Source organism: Siniperca chuatsi, linkage group LG2 (genome assembly GCF_020085105.1).
Source record: "Siniperca chuatsi isolate FFG_IHB_CAS linkage group LG2, ASM2008510v1, whole genome shotgun sequence".
Taxonomy (NCBI): domain Eukaryota; kingdom Metazoa; phylum Chordata; class Actinopteri; order Centrarchiformes; family Sinipercidae; genus Siniperca; species Siniperca chuatsi.
This window is the reverse complement of record NC_058043.1, coordinates 18,317,064-18,336,857: the sequence shown is the minus strand read 5'-3', so window position 1 is coordinate 18,336,857 and position 19,794 is coordinate 18,317,064. Positions and strand designations below refer to the sequence as shown.

General features: G+C 39.7%; 2 protein-coding genes across 3 annotated transcripts; one reads left to right on the top strand and one right to left on the bottom strand.

The window, feature by feature from the left end:
* Positions 1 to 561: 561 nt before the first annotated feature.
* On the bottom strand, positions 562 to 2,683 carry gpx1b (glutathione peroxidase 1b). The gene is made up of 2 exons (XM_044172415.1): positions 2,373 to 2,683; positions 562 to 1,268 (listed from the first exon to the last, which is right to left on the bottom strand). Exons 1-2 carry the CDS (start codon positions 2,586 to 2,588, stop codon positions 918 to 920), a joined length of 567 nt encoding a protein of 188 aa, XP_044028350.1. The 5' UTR covers positions 2,589 to 2,683; the 3' UTR covers positions 562 to 917.
* Positions 2,684 to 3,592: 909 nt separating this feature from the next.
* On the top strand, positions 3,593 to 18,851 carry fancd2 (FA complementation group D2). Of its 2 annotated transcripts, none has more exons than XM_044172348.1 (44): positions 3,593 to 3,971; positions 4,260 to 4,320; positions 4,678 to 4,812; positions 4,913 to 4,980; positions 5,062 to 5,168; positions 5,286 to 5,346; positions 5,524 to 5,576; positions 5,681 to 5,759; positions 5,976 to 6,100; positions 6,191 to 6,278; positions 6,389 to 6,493; positions 6,617 to 6,717; positions 6,854 to 6,965; positions 7,109 to 7,144; positions 7,636 to 7,782; positions 7,911 to 8,045; positions 8,150 to 8,281; positions 8,480 to 8,587; positions 8,676 to 8,785; positions 8,882 to 8,936; positions 9,708 to 9,827; positions 9,994 to 10,067; positions 10,177 to 10,320; positions 10,470 to 10,570; positions 10,673 to 10,788; positions 10,889 to 10,997; positions 11,117 to 11,215; positions 11,878 to 11,972; positions 12,050 to 12,205; positions 12,555 to 12,671; positions 13,013 to 13,141; positions 13,234 to 13,352; positions 13,486 to 13,596; positions 13,930 to 14,060; positions 14,147 to 14,246; positions 15,029 to 15,151; positions 15,406 to 15,499; positions 15,858 to 15,929; positions 16,215 to 16,253; positions 16,339 to 16,413; positions 16,980 to 17,054; positions 17,223 to 17,369; positions 17,449 to 17,559; positions 18,345 to 18,851. In XM_044172348.1, the coding sequence occupies exons 2-44, from the start codon at positions 4,260 to 4,262 to the stop codon at positions 18,429 to 18,431; spliced, it is 4,362 nt and encodes a 1,453-aa protein (XP_044028283.1). In that variant the 5' UTR covers positions 3,593 to 3,971; the 3' UTR covers positions 18,432 to 18,851. The 2 variants fall into 2 exon arrangements, with proteins under 2 accessions (XP_044028283.1, XP_044028282.1); XM_044172347.1 differs by having other exon boundaries at positions 3,593 to 3,990.
* The last annotated feature ends 943 nt before the right edge of the window (positions 18,852 to 19,794 follow it).

Genomic DNA, 19,794 nt, shown 5'->3' with positions numbered 1-19,794 from the left:
AACAGGTGTATAAATTCTTGTCCTCATTTATCTTATTGCAGATATCTACAGTATTTGTATTTAGCTGAGAAATATTTGAATTCAAAGTACAATAAAAACTGGAAGCCTCAACAAGGTGGTTTGTTTGGACTAATTGTATGCACAAAAAAGGAAAAGAAAAAAATCCATTAATAACCCCACACCAAAGCTGGCGTAACTTCTGTGGGAGTTATGAAATAACTCCGTGTTGCAACTGTAATTACACGCCATTCATGCTGACTGGTTGCAAAATGATCTGTAATCAGGTGTGGGCACAGGTAGTAATCACACTGTTACTGCAAACACAGGATTTGCTACGTAAGTTCTGGATGGATATTTTTAACCACTAACTTTTTCATTTAAAGGTTAGATTTAAGAAAAAGGAAATTATTTTCATATGGGATCTTCATACAAGATTAAGTTTTTAAAAATGCAGTTGTGCATATGTGGCCTTTGCCATGGAGTTTGAATTATGTTGTTTGGGATTTTAAAAAAAGCAATCTAAAATCTAGTTACCATAATTTCACAGAGGCAGTCAGGAAATGTTTGAAATAATACATTTATTGGTCCTCTTGATACATCAAACCACAGCTGTGCTTTACATGCACCCAATGCAGCTGAAAACATTCAGCCTCTTACATTTCATCAGATATCCCCCTCACAACTAGCGTGTTTTCTGAGGATGCCTTCATATAGTAAAAGAACCGAACACAGCCATTGTGTACAAGTGAGCTCAGGTGGTCTGGAAAGGTGTTGCACACCATCTACAGAAACTATGGAGGGAAAATAAAATGAGCACAAAAAGGTGTTTCCCCTGATGAACTGAAGGTTATACAGCATGGCTTAGTGCTGAAAAGCTGGCTGTAGGATGGGTGAAAAACATTTTGGAGGACGGCTCATTAGTTTGCCTGGTTGAGGAGCTTCTTGATGTCTCCCTCGATGTCGCTGGTGAGGAACTTCCTGCTGTAACGCTTGAACGGCACGCCATCCGGCCCGATGAGAAACTTCTCGAAGTTCCAGGACACGTCGTTCCTGCAGACCGGGCTCCACATGATTAACTTGGGGTCGTTCATCAGGGCGGTTGGATCGTCGCTGGGGAATGGGAGCGTTTCCCTCAGGAACACAAACAGGGGATGGGCATCCTTCCCATTCACATCCACTTTCTCCAGGAGCTGAAACTTTGGCTCAAAGCCATTTCCAGGACGGATGTACTTCAGGGAAATAAGGATTTCTTCATTCTTACAGTTCTCCTGCATGGATTGATCATAAGATTGTTATATTTAAGAAGACAGGTTCAGGTCACTATAGAAAGGTTCCTTGATAAAGTCTACCATGGCATTAAGTCCCTATAGACATTTATTACAGGAATATATTGATGTATTGTGAGGAAAGGGATCAGCAGATGCTGTCATGGAACAATACAGGTTTGAAGTTAAAACAAGTGGGGTAGAAAAACCTGACTGACTTTTAGCAGTCCAACATTACAATACCACTTTGTTTGTAAACCATTTTAATGCACTACTAACTTTTGGCTGTGAGCTCAGTTTGACTTAAGGATCACATTGATTTTATAAATCCTCTCGCAACAGAGAGTGCTTTACCTTTTTTATTTGGCTCTTTCTTTAACAGAAAGAACCCGACTAACTTCCTGCTTTCAGTAAGAAGCCTGCAGATTATCTGAACCATCATTTCCGTAACCATCTAATGAGTTACTAATATTGTTGCTATTAACGCGGAGTTAATAAATAACCTATTGCTTATTGTGTGCATTATCATGGTCGGTGAAGCAGGAACAAATGACATGCATTAAGTTACAAGGAACAACTTAAAAATTCTAGTATGCGTTTTGGCAACTCACTAACCCTACCACTATTTCCTCCTTCCTAAATATCTCTCACTGCTCAAACTGCTTACAGCAACGAACTTACTCACATGGAAATATATCCTTGAATTTTAGGTTTACTTTTTCAAAATGTTCAACCGCTGGTCTAGATAATGTAATAATTGAATTGGATCACTGTGTCTGTAGCATATTTACAAGTTGACTAAATATGAGACTAAAACATGCCAGTAAAACTTTGAAACGAGTTGAATGTATAAAGCCAAAAGTCTAAAATAGAAACAACCATTTGAGCAAGTGGAAATTAATTATAAGGGTTCAATCTCCTCAATTTATAATAGTTGAAATGTATATAACCGTCTAAAAGCAAGTGGACTATTTCCGGGAAAATAAAATCTAATATTAAAGTAAAAGAAATAAAAACAAAACGTAAAAATACAAACTAGCTTAACCCCAGTCTGCTTGAAAGTCAATAAGAGAGCAGACCTGGTAGTTACATCATTCATTTCCTCACCTGATGTCCGAACTGGTTGCAGGGCACTCCCAGGATAACGAGCCCCTTGCTGGCGTACCGCTCGTGGAGCTCGTTCATCTGGGTGTAATCCCTGGTGGTCGTACCTCAGAGAGACGCGACATTCTCAATGAGGACGACTTTGCCCTGCAGGGAAGAGAAATTAAACATTTCTCCCGTTAACAGTTTGGCCGTGAAGTTGTACAGTTTCGTAGCCATTTTTATAGCTACCTATTCCCTTTCTTAAGAGTCGCAATAACCTCTTTATTTACTGCAGACACTCTGGGTCCCTCCGTTGCTTAAGTAAACCTTTGGAGTACGGTCAAAGATCTTGTATTTAGCTGTCAAGATAGGTCACACTCTGCAGCCTGCGGGATGGCCGATTTGAACGTTCCGGTGTGCCATCACATTTACATGAAAAGCCAGTGTTGATAAAAAATACTCTCATAGTAAGTCAAAATGATTAAATAGTCAAATGAAAAAAAGGTAAATTCTTTTACCTATGTAGGACATAGGTAAAAGAATTTACTTACTAAGTCAAATTTATGAGCTAGTAAGTCAACATTTTGACTTTCTAAGTCATAATTATACATATAATTATCTAGATTTAGTAAATCTCATTCGCAGCCTTGTATCTTATAAGTTTGATTCAGTAAGTCAAAAGTTTGCCTCAGTATCTCATCATTTTGAATTATCACGAGTATTTTTATTTTGTCATTACTGCTATCATCTATTAGCCTACCTTTTTTTCCTGGTGGAAATTAGCGCAATGAGACATGCCGAAATTATTTTGGGGAAAAAACAACAAAAATTAAAGATTAAAAAAGGCACTAATGCCGGGGGTTAATATTGCATTACTGTGCAATGTATTGTAGCCGTGAAAATATCTGAGGAGTTTTGTTGACCGCTGTATTAACCTGTTGGATTTAGTTACTCAGTCACTCAGCAGTAGCCACTCATTTCATGGCAGGTGCACTTCATTAATTTACCTGTAAAATAGCTGCTACGTCACTTTAGTTTGGAAAGACGTGTTCTCTTGACAACTAAATGGCTCGTTAACTTCGTAAATCAAGACGTTAGTGGCTTAAGATTGACCCCTAATGTTATTAGTAAATCAAGCGAGGCGAAGAAGGAGGCAGGCAGCAGTGAAACCGCTCGATCAACTGTACACTCTTCGACGTAGTTGCGCAGGTACGGCTCTCTGGGGTGGAGCATGTTTCCTTACACGGCGTATCCCGGAATGACTCTTCGTAAATTAATAAATCGATGGTCCTAACCCCGCCCAACAACGGGCAAACCGTTTGAAAAACATGCAGCCCAATGCTAGAAAATTAGAGACGGTTTACCACTTGTTGTAATCGTTGTAATGTTTAACGACGGGCCACTTTTGATAGCACAACAGAGATTTCAGTCAAGGGACTAACTTATAAATGAGCTCTATATAAAATGTATGGTTGCTTTATCTGATAATTCTCCAACAGTATCGGGCATTTATTTCTAGCTGTACCCTGTTACCTAAACTCCACGGAGATGATCCCTTGATGACGCGCTAAGCACATTGGCGCGGAAGTTTGTCTGAGCTCGTAATATCGTCGCTTCTGGGTTCGTCTGTCTATTAAACGTATGTCTCACTTTTATCATCCTAAATGATTCTGACAGCCAACAACATAACCCCGATATAACGTTGCATACGTGAAGTATGGCATGTTTGTGTTTTAGTTATTGAATTACTGAACCAGTAAGCTAATACCCTAGCTGCAGAACAGTATTTTGCTGTAAAGGTCCCCAGTGAAGTTAGCGTCAACTTACAAATACGTTAGCTTGTTTTCTACTGTGGATGCTAGCCTGGTCTAGCTATTAAAAACCCTTCTGGCCTTTATATTTCATCAGATGATGCGTAAAAAGCGACGGTCCTCTGTGGATAAAGGAGAGGGAGCTACTACGACCACTAGTAAGTTTTATGTAACGCAACATCACAGGAGTTCATAACTATGTTGCAGTGAAGTCCCCCAGCTTTCCAACTAAGATATCCACATGCACAGATTCCCATCACACTGTAACGTTAACTATATGATTCACATTGAGAGCAAAGTATTACAGGAGTATGACACAATCGGACAGGACCACTGCATGTTTCATTTCCCACTGACATGAGTACACCAACACACGTGGCAAACGTCTGAATTAACACCGTATCCCATTTCCCTCATTAACTGATAGCACCTTGTCTAAAACACCATCCATGTGGGGAGTCCAGTTTTTCTGCTGGATACGGTTTTATTAAAGGTTTATTCTCTTCTCTCTACAGAGGCTAAAAAGAGTCGTAGCACTGGTCGCCAACCAAAGGAACCAGCTCCAGAAGAGACAAATGAAAGTGTGTTTGCAGTCTTTCTTCGAGAGGCAGGTGTCACCTTGAAACAAGGTGGCACATCCAATGAGATTGGTAAACATGCTCAATCCAAGTTTCAAAACATACCAGGCCAGTAAATTAAATCAGTTTGTCCACTTTGGATTTTTCTGATATTTATCTTTTCCCCGTCTAGCTGTTGACCAAGTAGTTTTCCAAAAAAGGATACAGCAACAACTACAGAAGAGCCCCAGGTACCCTGGGGTAAGTATGTACATCATCCCGATACAAAATCAAGGCATTTAGCGCGAGACAATTATGTTTCATTGATATTTCATTTCTCAGATTGTACAGGAATTCACCACTGGTTTGGAGTCTCATATTGAGGACCCTGAGCGGTTTAGGAACTGCCTCCTTCCATGTGTCCCACGATTGTCTGATGGAGACTCCAGGTAACTGCAGGCACTCAGTGCTAATAGAGGCCAGAACTTTTAGGGCACAGCTACGACCTAGACGGATGGGGGTCTGTATGGTGTGACACACTGACATGTTTCCCTCTGTTGCTGCAGTAGCGTCAGCTCATTCCAGGAAAGTCTGCTACGCATGCTGTTGGGGATTGAGATGCTGCAGGTAAGATTTTCTGCAGATATTCTGCCAAAGACACCTGCATCACCCTTTCACAAAGGATGTCACGCAGAAAAACAAATATCTCTTTCTGCTATGAGGCATGCAAATGTGTATTGTGCAACGTGTACATGCACAGTGTATATTCCACACATGCTTAACCTACTTTTCTCTTTCATACAGACTTTTATCATTAACACCTTGCTCGAGAAACTCCCTGAATTTATGTTTGATGGGTCAGTATTTCATATGAGTTCACTTTACAGCGTTTTAACCATTTTTACACACTTTTTTCCATTGTCTTATTTTTCTAAATGTCATCTTGTTCTGTCCTTCACAGTACTGGAGATGGAGGCCTCAGTATTCCTCGCATAGTTATTAACCAGCTTAAATGGCTGGACAGAGTTGTGGACAGCAAGGTAGTCATTTCTGTGATGATAGGTCTTGTTGCATGTGCAGTAGTCACAACCGTTAAAGTTATTAAAAGTGTTTTTATTTTTGCTCATCTGTTCCATTAGACCTGTAATCATTTATTTCTTCTTCATGTCAGTAATCACTAATTTCCAGATGACGATGTGATTGCTTTTTGTGATTGCTTGCTTTTCTCTGCCCTCTTTATGGCCTGTTATTTGCAGGAGTTGGCAGCGAAGCTTATGGAGCTCGTGTCAGTAGCACCAGTGGAGGTTCAGCGTGACATCATCACCAGTCTGCCAGAGATACTGGAAGACTCCCAGCACAATGATATAGCCAGAGAGCTCAAGTATGTCCTGTAAATATCTGCTACAGATCTGTGGTTCTTGTGCTGCATGTGTGGTTTCAGAGTCGCTGATATCGTCACTGTTCTCTGTAGCTCTTTATTCCAGGAGAACACTCAGTTGACTGTTCCCATCCTGGATGCCCTGTCTAGTCTGAACCTCAGTTCCTCATTACTGACTGAGGTAGTACACACACACACACACACACTGTATTACACCTATTTTTGGTGAATTATGAAAAGCCAAGTGAACTGTGTCACTGTGTTGTTATCTGTTACTGTCTGCTATCTAAGGTTCGTGGAGCCGTTATGGTCACTTTGGCTGCTGTGCAACTGGAAGACCTACCTGTGGTGGTCAAGTTCATCCTGCACTCTGTCTCAGCCTCTGATGCATATGAGGTCAGAGCTTGAAGTCATGTCCGTAGCATTGTGCATTTAAAAACATATTAATATTGTTCTGGTTGTTCTGGTACTTATATTTTGAAATCAAGAAGCGTGGGATGTGTTTTTTCCTGTGTGTAGGTGGTGTGTAATCTTCGTAAAAAGCTGGAGTTGGAGCAGTGCATTCTCCCTCCTGTGCTGCAGGCCTCCCAGAGCCGCATGAAGAACAACGGATCAGTAACGTAAGACAGCACGGATTCCAATTCACTCACAGCTGTACATCAGTACATTTTGTCAGGCACCTATTTGATATAGGCAAGTAGGTTTTTGATACTGTATTCCTAAAGATTTAATCTAATAAGTCTGGTTTTGGAGCAGGTCCGCTGCCACACCAGCAGCTGGCAGCAGCCAGGACAGCGTTGTATTGATACTGGACGGCATCAAGTCAGCAGTGCGATTCCAGAAAACCATATCTGAGGCTTGGCTCAAGGTGGGAAATGTATTCGTTTTAAGCCGTCTTGCTTTAGGTTATTAATAAATGCGGATGCTTTAGAATTTAAAAAAAAAATGTTAATTTTTAACAGTCTTCTCAATTTCAGTGTTTCTTACTTTTACTGTGTTGTTTTTCATTAGGCAATCGAGTCTGTGGATGAAGTGGAGGACCATAAGGTGAGTGTCACCTGCTCAGTTCAGGTTATCCCCCTGTAAATTGGTTAGTGTTAATGGACTGCTTACATCCCATTCTGGGTGGAGGTTCCCACACAAGTCTGTAGAATAAAGAAAAATTGTTTAAAAAAAAAAAAAATGTAAACCCTACAATTTGTTAATTTTGACAAAAGGTTTTGTAGTTGTGAATGAAGTTTGGGAAATTATAGAAACATTATGTCATTCACTCTTCATGCACAGAGACTATTATTTCATCATGATGATATAAAGAATCACTTTTACATGCAATTGGCCGTTATTAGCATATGTCATGCTGTACACTAACTATCATCTTCAAAACCAGTCACAAAGTTTGGATGTGGACAAAAATATGCCATTTTGAAATTTACGGATACGTAGGAACACTATTTTTATGTGTCACATTTATGCATGTCTGTGGGGGTGTGAATCTATATGTCTCTTCCTAAAATGTGCTCTGGCATTTTCCCCGTCAGGTAATAGATCTGCTGGTGCTGTTCATCCTCCACTCAACCAATGCCAACCAGAGCCGGCGGGGGGCAGAGAGGGTGCTGAAGGTGAAAGTGAGGACTGGACTGATCCAGGAGGCTCTGCTCCAGAAGACCTTCAGGGACTATTCTCAGGTGGGTCAGTCTGCAGACGAACAAGCTTAAATACAAAGACAGTAGCACAGTGCACTTTATTTTTTATACAGACGTAGTTATAATTATTATTTGAATAATATGTGTATTAATTAATGATGATACTCTAGGTCATGCGAGGGTATTTCCTCTCCATCCTGGCTCTGGCTCAGAGTTTGTTGCGCTCCCCTGACCCCTGTGTGGTGCCTTTTGGTGGACACATGTACCGACTCTCATTCACTGCTTTTGACTCTTACTGCCAACAGGTGGGTTTGGGATTCAATTTTAAAAATGTGCATAAGTGTTTATCTGTTTTTGAATATAAATGCGTTTGAGTCATTCTAATTCTGTCCTGTGGTATGTTTTATAGGAAGTGGTGGGCTCTTTAGTGACCCATGTGTGCAGTGGTGTGGGTGGGGAGGTGGACATGGCTCTGGAGCTGCTCTGCGGCCTAGTTACAGAAAAGCCCTCAGAAATGGCCCTGTATGCTGTTTTTGTCAAGGTAAGGAGGTGATCCATATATCTGCAATTGTAGCTGCTACTCAAACCACACTGAAAAATTTATAAATTAAATTTGAGCACAATAGATGTATGTGCCAACAGCTTGTAGCTAGTAGTCCCTGATGGTTGTCTTACAAAGGTTTAGTATCTTACCATTGTGTTTGGTTGAGTTTTTAACTGAGCATGATATTTGATGCAGGGTATCTTGGACTACATGGACAACCTCACACCCCAGCAGATCCGCAGACTCTTCCACCTTCTGAGCAGACTGGCCTTTGGGCAACAGCAGCAGGGATCACACATCCAGGTGCACATTCACAAGATAATTCATTCAACACTTTCTTGTCATCCTCTCACCTGCTGACCTACCTCTCTTGTTCTGTTTCTCCCCTCAGGATGACATGCACATAGTGATCCGCAAACAGCTCTCCAGCACTGTACCCAAGTACAAACGTATTGGCATCATTGGTGCTGTCATGATTGTAGGCAGCATGGGGGCCTCCAGGTAAGGGCTGTTATTCACAGCACAGGCATAAGCAGTATTTTTCTTATTCATTCTGTCACTTTATATCTCTATGTCTTGCACTATGCCCCCCCCCAGGCTCAAGGTGAAGGAGTCACAGAATGAGTCGCTACCCCAAGAGATGTTAAGACAGGTACATTAAAACAATCAGAATGAACAATGTGTATGTTGCAAGGATTGTATGGTTTTTCATTCCAATCCATAACTTCTGGTACATTTAAACAGTAACAGTGTAGACTTTTTTTATATATACATCAGTTCTAGTTTTAGTGTTTAACAGGGGTAAGTATCTCATGAATGTAGATCTTAGATAAGTTTTTCCATTTGTGTTGAAGAAAACATCCAATAGTCTTTGCCTAAAATTCTTATTTTGCATTTATAAGTTGATGGTTTTGGTTCACATTTGTGTATGTAATTTTGCCATCTTGTTTAATTTATTTTTGCAAGCAGTGGTGTTTTATCAACTGGTATCTGTCTGTAACTTTATAAAACCTTAAAATAACCTTTTTATATAATTTTCATTTGATACCAAGAGGGGTTTGGGTAGCTTCAGCAGTACCTCAGGGCAGTATATATAGTAAGTAAATAAACCATAATAAACCATTTGGTGGTTGTTGACCTGTATTTAAGCCTCTGTCTCATGTACAGATTCTAACTACGGGTTTGCTAGTAACTAAAACTGTGCTGTGACTTCCCTTTGGAAGAAGTCAAGCAAAATAATTATAATGGTAATAATTTGTCCTGCCACAAACTATAAGAGACCCATCATTATTAGTTGAGAACTGAGGTTTGAGGAGTATTTTCTCCATTCCTGTTACACCCGCCAACAGAGCACAGAGTGATTTTTAACTGCAGGTTTCTGGTCGGTAGATATGTTCATGTATGTGTGTATTACTTGTTGCAGGTGACAGCCCTGTTGGAGCTTGTGAAGTCGAGCAGTGAAAGCTCACCTGAGGCTGCAGCTCTGTACTATGATGAACTGGCCAACCTGATCTTGAGCTGTACCCTGGACCCACAGGTGCAGGTGTGTCTCAAACAAATATTTACTGTACTCCCTATCTTTATAGCTCTTATCTCCTAATTTATAACATTCACATATATTTATCACTATTGACATGCATCCGGCTTCATAAGATGCAACTAAAGCATGATTAAGCATTCTGGTCCTGTTGTCTTCCTGCCACCAACAGGAAACGATCGCAACGAGTGTCCTAGATGACTTCCAGGATGACTTTGTGGTGGACCTAGGGCCTGAAATATCTGGGTTAGTGATGGACAGCTGGCAGCATGAGAAATTACTCTGGTTGATGTTTTAATATACATTTATTGCTATAAGTAGCATTCATTAATTCCTCCTACCTTTTGAACCTCAGTTCCTTTCCCTTTCCGGCCTGTGTGATGTACAACCTGGATGAGGAGGAGAGTCAGGAAGGCATTGCCATCAACCTGCTGCCTCTACTGGCCAAAGACATCCAGAACAAAGGAGAGCAGCAGAGTCAAACCAAGAAGGCACACAAGTCAGTCACCCCACAACAAAATATTTAGTCAGTGGTGTATTTCACTTGCAATAGAGTCAGATTTACAATACGGTTTATTGTGTAATATCTTACAAGCATGTAATCAATGAGATGTTGGATTTGTTTCTCCCTGTATTTTGTGGGGGCAGGCGAGTGTCTCCTCTCTGTCTGTCTCCATTTTTTCGCCTCCTGAGACTCTGTGAGGAGAAACAGCACCAAGGAGACCTTGAGGAGATTGACGCCTTGCTGGGTGAGGAAGTGGAAGTTACATGTTTCTCTTGGAAACCAGTTTGTTCTCATTTCTGTGGCTGTAAAATAATTTGTGACTGTGTTTACATTTTCTGGGACACAGGCTGCCCTCTGATCTTAACAGACATGGACATAGTAGAGAAAATAGAGAGCCTGTCAAAAGCTGAGAGGGAGTTCCTCTGTGCTTTGCTGTTTCACACCATCAACTGGTTCAGAGAGGTAACTGCATGTTAATGTAAAATGGGTTTGATTGATTTGTAAAACTTTTTTAATCAGAAGTAGGAGATTAAAGCCGTGTCTTAACCCTGTTTTGTGATAGGTCATAAATGCATTCTGTAGACAAAAAGAAATTGAGATGAAGATGAAAGTGATGACTCGCCTGCAGAACATCACCTACCTTCAGACACTGTTGGAGAGGGCTTTGGCAGGTGAGTTTTTGATCCATCAATACTGGGGATCTCACAATCTCTCCATTGTACATGCAATATGGTGTCAGTTCTACTAAAGATTTTAAAATGATTTACTACTTCTTTAATTGGTGTTTCAGGAACACCTGGCTATATTCCACCTGTCGCCAACTTTGATGGAGAAAGCACAGATGGGATTATACTTAGTTCCACTGCTCCTGTGAATAAGGCAAAGAAAGGTAACCATGCCCAACAGAAGATATTTTACTCTGCATTAATGAAACCAAATACTCTGAATAAGGAAATAAGTACTTACATAATTGACTGACTCACATACAGCGGTGTGCAAAAGTGTTTGCCCCCTTCCTGATTTCTTTTTTTTTTTTTTTGCATGTTTGTCACACTTAAATGTTTCAGATCATCAAACAAATTTAAATATTAGTCAAAGATAACACAAGTAAACACAAAATGCAGTTTTTAAAAGTTGTTATTATTAAGGGAAAACAAAACCCAAACCTACATGGCCTTGTGTGAAACATGATTGCCCCCTAAACCTAATAACTGGTTGGGCCACACTTAGCAGCAACAATTACAATCAAGCGTTTGTGATAACTTGCAATGAGTCGTTTACAGCGCTGTGGAGGAATTTTGGCCCACTCATCTTTGCAGAATTGTTGTAATTCAGCCACATTGGAGGGTTTTCGAGCATGAACTGCCTTTTTAAGGTCATGCCACAGCATCTCAATAGGATACAGGTCAGGACTTTGACTTTGTTGCTTGTTTACTTGTGTTATCTTTGACTAATATTTAAATTTGTTTGATCTGAATCATTTAAGTGTGACAATAAATAAGAAATCAGGAAGGGGGCAAACACTTTTTCACACCACTGTATGTTATTTAGATGGCTCAGGAAAGAAGAGGAAGGGCCCTGGTAAGAATTCCTCAGAGAGCAGCTCTCAGCTTGAGGAGGCGACTGAAGCAGACAAAACTCAGCAGGTAAACCTTGACCTCTCACATGAATCTCTTTTTAACATAACTGAGCTAAAAAAAAGGTGATTCTGCTTATGTTGAAGGAACAACCGGAGAAGGAGAAAGAAAAAGAGATCCGGCAAGGTGTCAGTCTGGTGTCCTACAGACAGTTTTTCAGGGAGCTGGACATGGAGGTGCTTAGTGTGCTGCAGTGTGGCTTGCTGTCCCGCTCACTGCTGGACTCTGAGCTCCACACCAAGGTAGGGAAAATTAACTACAAGTTTTGTTTTATTATAAAAGAGAGTGATTGAGAGTTTTTGAATTATTTAAAAATAAGATCATGGCTTTCAAACTTAAGGTTAGAGGTTAGGGGGTAGTGTCAGTCAGCGATCAGCTTACATATATATATCCAGACCTGGGTGGGAACATTACTACTCAACCATCCTATGACACTGAGATCACTTTGGAAGCATGGAGATTCATTTGGATTGTAGTGAAATCACTGTAATGTATGTCTTTGAGTGCTGTTTTTAATCTATTGCACAAAGGTGTGCACTGTATACATCAATACACAGGAAGTTATACATCTAATATTCTTATATGATTGAGGTGCGAGAGGAGGTTCTGCTAGGTCCTGCTGAGCTGGTGTTCCTGCTGGAGGATATGCTTCGCAAACTGGAGTTCAGTCTTACAGGTGCCCCTGCTAAGAGAGTTTCTTTCTTTAAGGTACAGTAAAAAGCTAATGCATACAATGAAACACAGATCAGTGAAGTCATGAACACTCTTGAAATGTAATGTGAGAATGTGCAGGTCTTTGAAACGTTTGACAGTGTCTGGGGGAAAAACTGTTGTTCTGTCACAATAAACAGTACACATCATCGATTCACATATTGTAATATTCATTATTGTTGTCCTAGATTTTGTTTTTGATGCAGGCAAATGAAGGCCTGATGAATGTAAACTTTATGAATATGTCCTTAACCAAGAAGCTTTGTACTGTATAAAACTGTCAAATGCAGGCTTATGTGAGACAAAACCTATTGAGATATTTTCTGTCTTTTCTGCAGGGAAGGACTGATAAGAGTGTGGGCTTCTCCCATCTACAACAGAGGAGCTCCAAGGATATTGCTTCCTGCTGTGTCCAGCTGCTGCCCGCCCTCTGCTCACACCTGGAGAACTGCCACAACCATTTTCAGGTACAAACAATCTGTAGACATAAGTTTAGATTTAGTCTCTTTCTTCTATTTGTCTATAAAGATTTGCTCTGTGTTTGTATACATTTGTGCAGACACTGCTGTCTGAGAACAATGGTGTTGTGGATGGGCCTGCCACAGATGTTCAGGAGCATCAGCTGATGTCATCAGGCTACCAGCTGCTCCTGCAGGTCCTGAACACCACCTTCAGCTGGTGAGAAGGCCCAACACCACTGACTTTCATGTCAGACATTAAATCTTTTAACTCTATAAAATGTCAGTGCAGTATGCCTTTGGAAGTGTCAGCGTGTCCGTGATAAGTGTCTATGTATGTGTGTATTTGTCAGGTCTGGATTCAACCAGCCAGGACAGCGGAGCTTACTGAAGAAGGCTCTGGGAGTTTTGGCTGGACGACTGAAAGAGGGAGGTGCTGAGTTGACCCTGGAGCAGCTTGTAAAGTGAGTGATAAAGTTTAAGAACCAGAGAGGAGTAACTACTATATATGATCTATGCTTTTTTATTATTTATCTGTTGATCTATTTGTTTATCACATTCAATCAGCTTTAGTGGCATTTCACTACTAAAGAGCCACAATACAATACAATACAATACAATAGACCTAGTCATAGAAATGAATGTATTATTTAATATCCATGGGCACAGCAAAGAACAAGGCACAAGGAACTCTTAATACCAGAATTGTCTAACAATGTCAAGTACAGTGGTTTTAGTTGTGTTTTGTATGATGATAGAATCAAATGTATCTTTGCCCCCTTTTTGTTTTTGTTTAGACACAGCTTTGAGTACCTGGTGAACTTCCGCAGCACAATGCCAAGTCTCAGCACAGCCCTGTGTCTCTCCCAGCTTCTGTCCACTGTGTCGGAGAAAGGAGGGAACCCTGCTGCCTACAGAGAGCAGACCAGTCAGTCTGACATGTTACCTCATTTAAATCAACATATCTATTATGCAATATAACTGTGATGATAATTGGCTGATTTTTCTTCCTAGCTTCCCTAGCAAAACGTTTCCTGAGCCAAGACTGGGTGACAGCCAGCGGAGAGAAGGAGCGAGGGAACAAATTCAACGAAGCACTTCACACTCTCCTAAGGTGCGTCTGCTTGCTAGCTTATCACACATGTACTGGTATATATGATGGCTGATAAGTAACAAGAGGTTGCAGTACAGAAATGCCATAGGTAACTTTGTGGTAATTTAGAAATTATGTTGCTGTTACACATTTTGACCACCACAGAGCGATTACAAGTGAGTTTTCAAACTAAAGTGCTTAAGATCAGTCGATGTATCGTTAATAGAAGGTCTCAAATATCTATATTGATATCGGCCTTAAAATTCCAGTATTGGTCGGGCTCAGGCTTGTGTGAATCCTTCACACAAATTCAATAACGTAAAAATAATTAATCATATTAAAGGATTTACATTGATTTGCAGAAGAATCATCTCTAAAGAACCTTTAAAAAACATTTATATGTTTATTTTTATGTGTGCCTTTTGTACGTTTGTGTGTGTGTTATTTGCAATGCAAACTGCTTAGGGAAATTACCAATGGCTCTTTAATACATGTTTACACACCATGCAGTGCAGTAGAAGCAAACAAACAAGCATCAGCACCAGGATGGTGTGCTGTCCATCCACATACCACACAGTAAATGAATGAAGTCAGTATTGTGTTGAGGGTTTCTCATAGTTACACAACACTATGGCCGCATCACATTAATGTTAAACTTTAAGTCAGAAGTGTTTCACTCTCTCCAACCCATTCCTCTTCCCAAGCACCAAGAAGTGTTAGCACATTTATGAAGCACACATATGCTAGTTAACACCATTCATTATCTTTATTTAATATATGGTATTGTTATAATTGTGAACAAGCATCTACCTGGAGCGTGTTGAAGATGTTCTGAAGGCAGTGGAGGAAATAGCTGGAGAAGGAATCTCTGAGCTCCTCAATGCATCAAAAGAGGAGAGCTCTGCATCATGGCCCACGCTCAACAGGTAGATCCTCACCACCATCAGTCCTTTGTGCTTAGTTATCTTAGAGCAAAATGGAAGGTCCCTTGTGAGTAAGTGATTATGCAAAAGTAGCTTAGATTGCAGTTAGATTTATCTATGTGTTCCTGCCATGCAGCACTTGGCTGCCTCACGGCTAACTGTGATCACAATCAATCATAATCACAGTAAAGAGTATATTTATCCATATTGTCATTACCCTGTTGTTCATTCTTCCATTATTTTCTCTTTTTCCTCAGGCAAACATTCCTGGTGTTCTATAAAGTGTTGATGGCAGAGCTGGAAAAGGCTGCCAAGAAGATTCCTGCTTACAAAATCAGTGACAACAGTGAGGTCAGCCTCTAAGTGTCACACTGTACAATGTGTTCTCTTGCATACAGTGTATACCTTGGAGCTCAAAAATCAGAGCCACAAAAATCTACTACATATCTACTACAACTACTATCTACAGTGGCAAATCAGCAATTCTACTTTTAAACGTTTGTGAATGCCAGTTGCAACTTCAAACTCTGAACTGTGAATTAGTCTGTCATGCATTTTTGACTGCAGTATGATGCATAACTAATGGTTAGTTTCGCCTCAACATTCTGGTTTCAAATAACTCTCATACATGAGACCATACTTTGTGTGTGTGTGTTGAATTTGAATGTTTTTTAACTTTTAAAGCATGTAACCCATGTCCTCCTTCAAGGCTCAGAGTGAGAAGCTGCTGACATGGAACCTGGCTGTCAGAGATTTTCATATCCTGGTCAACTTAGTTAAGGTCTGTTAACATGATGTAATGGCTGTAAATGTCTTTTGTACTGATTTTGACATTTGACCCCATCTCTGTCCAGCATTCACCCAAATACTGGGTCAGATTTTCCATGATACGGTATTTCATTAGTTTTGGGTAGCTCATACTGCAGATTATGCAAGTGCCATTTTATAATTTTTTATCATTTAATCTGCCGTCTGATCTTTTACAGATTTCCTAGTCTTTAACAAACCCATGTGTTTCAGTTAGGTTCATCTGCTCACTTATATGTCCTCTAATCTTTTCTTACAGGTGTTTGATTCTAGGCCGGTGCTCAATGTGTGCCTAAAGGTGAGCTGGCTGTGCATGCTGAAAAAGCATCCAGGTGAAGCTGCTGTGACTTTGTATTAACTGATTATAATGTTGTTATTGTTAGTATGGCCGCCTTTTCCTGGAGTCATTCCTGAAGTTGGGGATGCCACTACTGGACAACAGTTTCAAAAGGCACAAGGTACACATGAAATGCTGTCACCTAATACAGCTAGTAAATGTCATATTAAGCTGAATGTTAAATTGTGAAATTGTGTACATATGTATGGCCTTGGAAAACTAGACAGTGGTCTTAAATAGTTGACCTTGATGTTATTACTTTTGCAAACAACGCAGTACACTTTAATCAATTTAATGTAACCGATTTAATATAAGCAAATGTCAGTTAACAGACCAGTCATGACATTCTGTAGTGCTAATCTAATCAATATAGTTTACTAATGTTGTTGGTTATTTAGATAACTTAATATACAAGCCTAGACCTTCAGAAAATATTGTATTAAAAGACATTGTGTTAAGGCACAAAAGCAGTCAGAAATGTTATAGTACTTACATAAGATTTTCTAGTTTATCCCTGAACAAATTGATTCACACCTTGATTTTATATAGAAGTGCATGTTTTCTGCTTCTGCTTCCCTGTATCATTCAAATGTGAGTTGGCACTAGAGCATGGCTAAGCACAGAAACACATTATGTATTGAAGTGCTGCCAGTGAGGTGATTATGTGTGATACATTGTCTTTTTAAGGAGAATGTCCAGAGCCTGCTAAAGACCTTCCAGCTCAGCACCCGGCAGCTCCATCACTTGTGTGGACATTCTAAGGTAGCTACAGATCACACAGTTTCTAGCTCATTCCTTTCTAATTTATTTAGCTGGAGACATCTCTCTACAAGTGCTGGTAAATATTCCTGTTAAATTAGAGAAATATGCATATGTTAATCCTCAGGTGCTCTGTAAATAAGTAGCCTTGTCATATTGGGTTGTGCTCAGATTCACCAGGATATGAGCCTGACCAACCATGTACCAGCCTTGAAGAAGAGCCTGGAGTTGTTTGTTTACAGAGTGAAGGCCATGCTGACACTCAACAACTGTCAGGAGGCATTTTGGATTGGCAACCTGAAGAATCGCAACCTGAAGGTATAATATTACTGAATTTCTAGTATGTGTGTCTGTCCATATTTGAGTCATTCACTTAAAGGAACAATATATGCTGCAGGGTGAAGAGATTCTTTCTCAGAGGTCACAAGGAAGTGAGGAGGAGGAGGAGGAGGAGGAGGAGGAGGAGGAGCAACATTCACTGCTGCCTCAGGAACAGTCAGAGGATGAGGTACCTGCCATTTCTAGGATTTTTAGAAGGCATTATGTTAACATCTGATACAGGATTAGGATTGGCTCCCAGAAGCTTTGTTCTAATTTAGACATTTTATTGTTTGTATTTATGACGTATGACAATAGATTATTGTTATTTGTATAGATACATTTTGACAAAGGAAATAAAAAAGTTTGATTTTGTAAAATTTTGAGACTATATGACCTGGGAGGAATTTTGGAGATTCGGTGGCATACAACAACAACATCAGGGAGTGTACTCTGTAAACTAAGGTAAAAAGAGGAAAAATACTTAAATAATTTAACTGAATAAAACCTTTTTCATATAACTGAACAAAAGATTTAAATGAAGAAATAACAGAATCAGGTAGTAATGTGTAGGTAAGTGTAAAGTGGCTGAAAAAATTGGCAGGAGTGGGGACCACAACACAGGCTTTATTTTAAGGGACAAGCAGCAGACAGTAGTAATACAGTCACTTATATAAGCCAGCCAAACGCTGAGCTTTCACTGCTGCTGAGTTGGTCATTACTTGAAGTTTAAACCATACAGGTCGGTTAACAGGCAGTTGAAACTGTAGAGGGCAGTGGGCTGATAAGATAACGGGTAGAACTCTCCAGCACGCTAATGATTAGTGGCTGACAGTTAACAGGGAAAGCGTTTGATATGGTGTTGGTTCCAAGACCCCGTGCTATGTAGTTTATCCCTAATGTGGCTTTATGTAATCAGGTTCATATCTTTAATTCTGAATGTTTGCCAAATGTTTTTCATGTGCTTTCCGTCAGGCAAAGGAGACTTACTCCGAGGAAAGTAGGACGGTCAACAGAGAGGAAGATGTGGATCAAGATGATATTACAGATGACTCTGACTAACACTTTCTAACTAACAGAACAATAAACTCTTGGTTTTGATTCTTAAACTTTTGCATTTGGGTCAAACCCATTTGTGGATCACATTTTGACAGTTCAAATCCCAGAGGAGTTTTATTGTCTTTTTTTACACTTTCTAAATGTATTGAATACTGCTTCTCAATGGGCAATGTGCAGGAATAGGATCAGTAATGCCAATATATAATCACAATTCTTGTATTTTTACGTATGAGGCAGAAACACTACAAGCACATAAAAAAAGTTCATGAGATCCATTTAAGTACATCTACAGGTTTTCTTTTCTGTCCAAGAGAAAACATGCCTAATAATTAGGTGTTTTCACAGTAGGTAGGGTTCTGGGGGGGGAAAAGTGTTGTATGTGTCTTTTTGTTTGCCAATTAAATAAAATATAGATTGTTGAGAGATTGTTTCGGTCAGATTTGTCATTCAGTATTAAATATATTTCGAGTAATTAATTAAAAATTATTATCACTAAATGTCCCTATGAAAGATAATTTTCAGCTTTGATACTGAAAAAAAAAAAGATGAAATTAGTAGTTTTTTAATCTAGAGGCCATTGTCTATTCCAGGTCTTGTGTGATAAACAGGGAAGGTATTGTTTTTTGAAAAACTACATTTTAAAAACTTTTTTCAAGTATTTTAAGTATTTTTTCCAGGGCAAAACCTAGTGAGTTCATGGGGGACTAAACACGGAGATTGAAAGCGAGAAATCTCTTTGATACTCTGAAGTCCTGGAGACTCATTTATGAACATGTTAAAACAGGATTTGAAAGAGGATTTAAAGTCTTTGTACAAAAAAGTCAGGATTTATATAAAGTGAAATTCATGAAAAATGTTTGCATTACATTATAATGAAGTAGACTTGTAACAAAGACCAAGAGGAACATCCAGGCATGAGTCTTTTATTTATTGCTTTAGTCAAGTAGTCGTCTGCAGTAGTTTGCAGAAAACCTTTAAATGCATGCATCTCAGTTTTGGACTCCAGGATTGGACTGATTTCTGCAGGGTTTATAAAAGGGCTTATATTGATGATGCATTGTGTCCAAAATGGCTTGGGTAAGCCTTCAGTATCTTTGATTCTACTCTGCCCTCAGTTAAACCTGCATTTATCAATATTGTTTTATTAGCACTGAATCAAACAACTGTGTAAGGTGAAAGGGCTGTAATTGCAGAGAATTAACACCCAACTCTGCAGCCCTACTGAGTTTTTTAGCTCATTTTAGTTCGTTGTTTTGGATTTACATTTACTGTATGGTTAAGTCTGAGCTGCCTGCATCAACCCTTTCGGAGTTGGTGGACCATCTGAAAGGAACCCGAGGACAGTTAGACCCAATATGAAAACAGC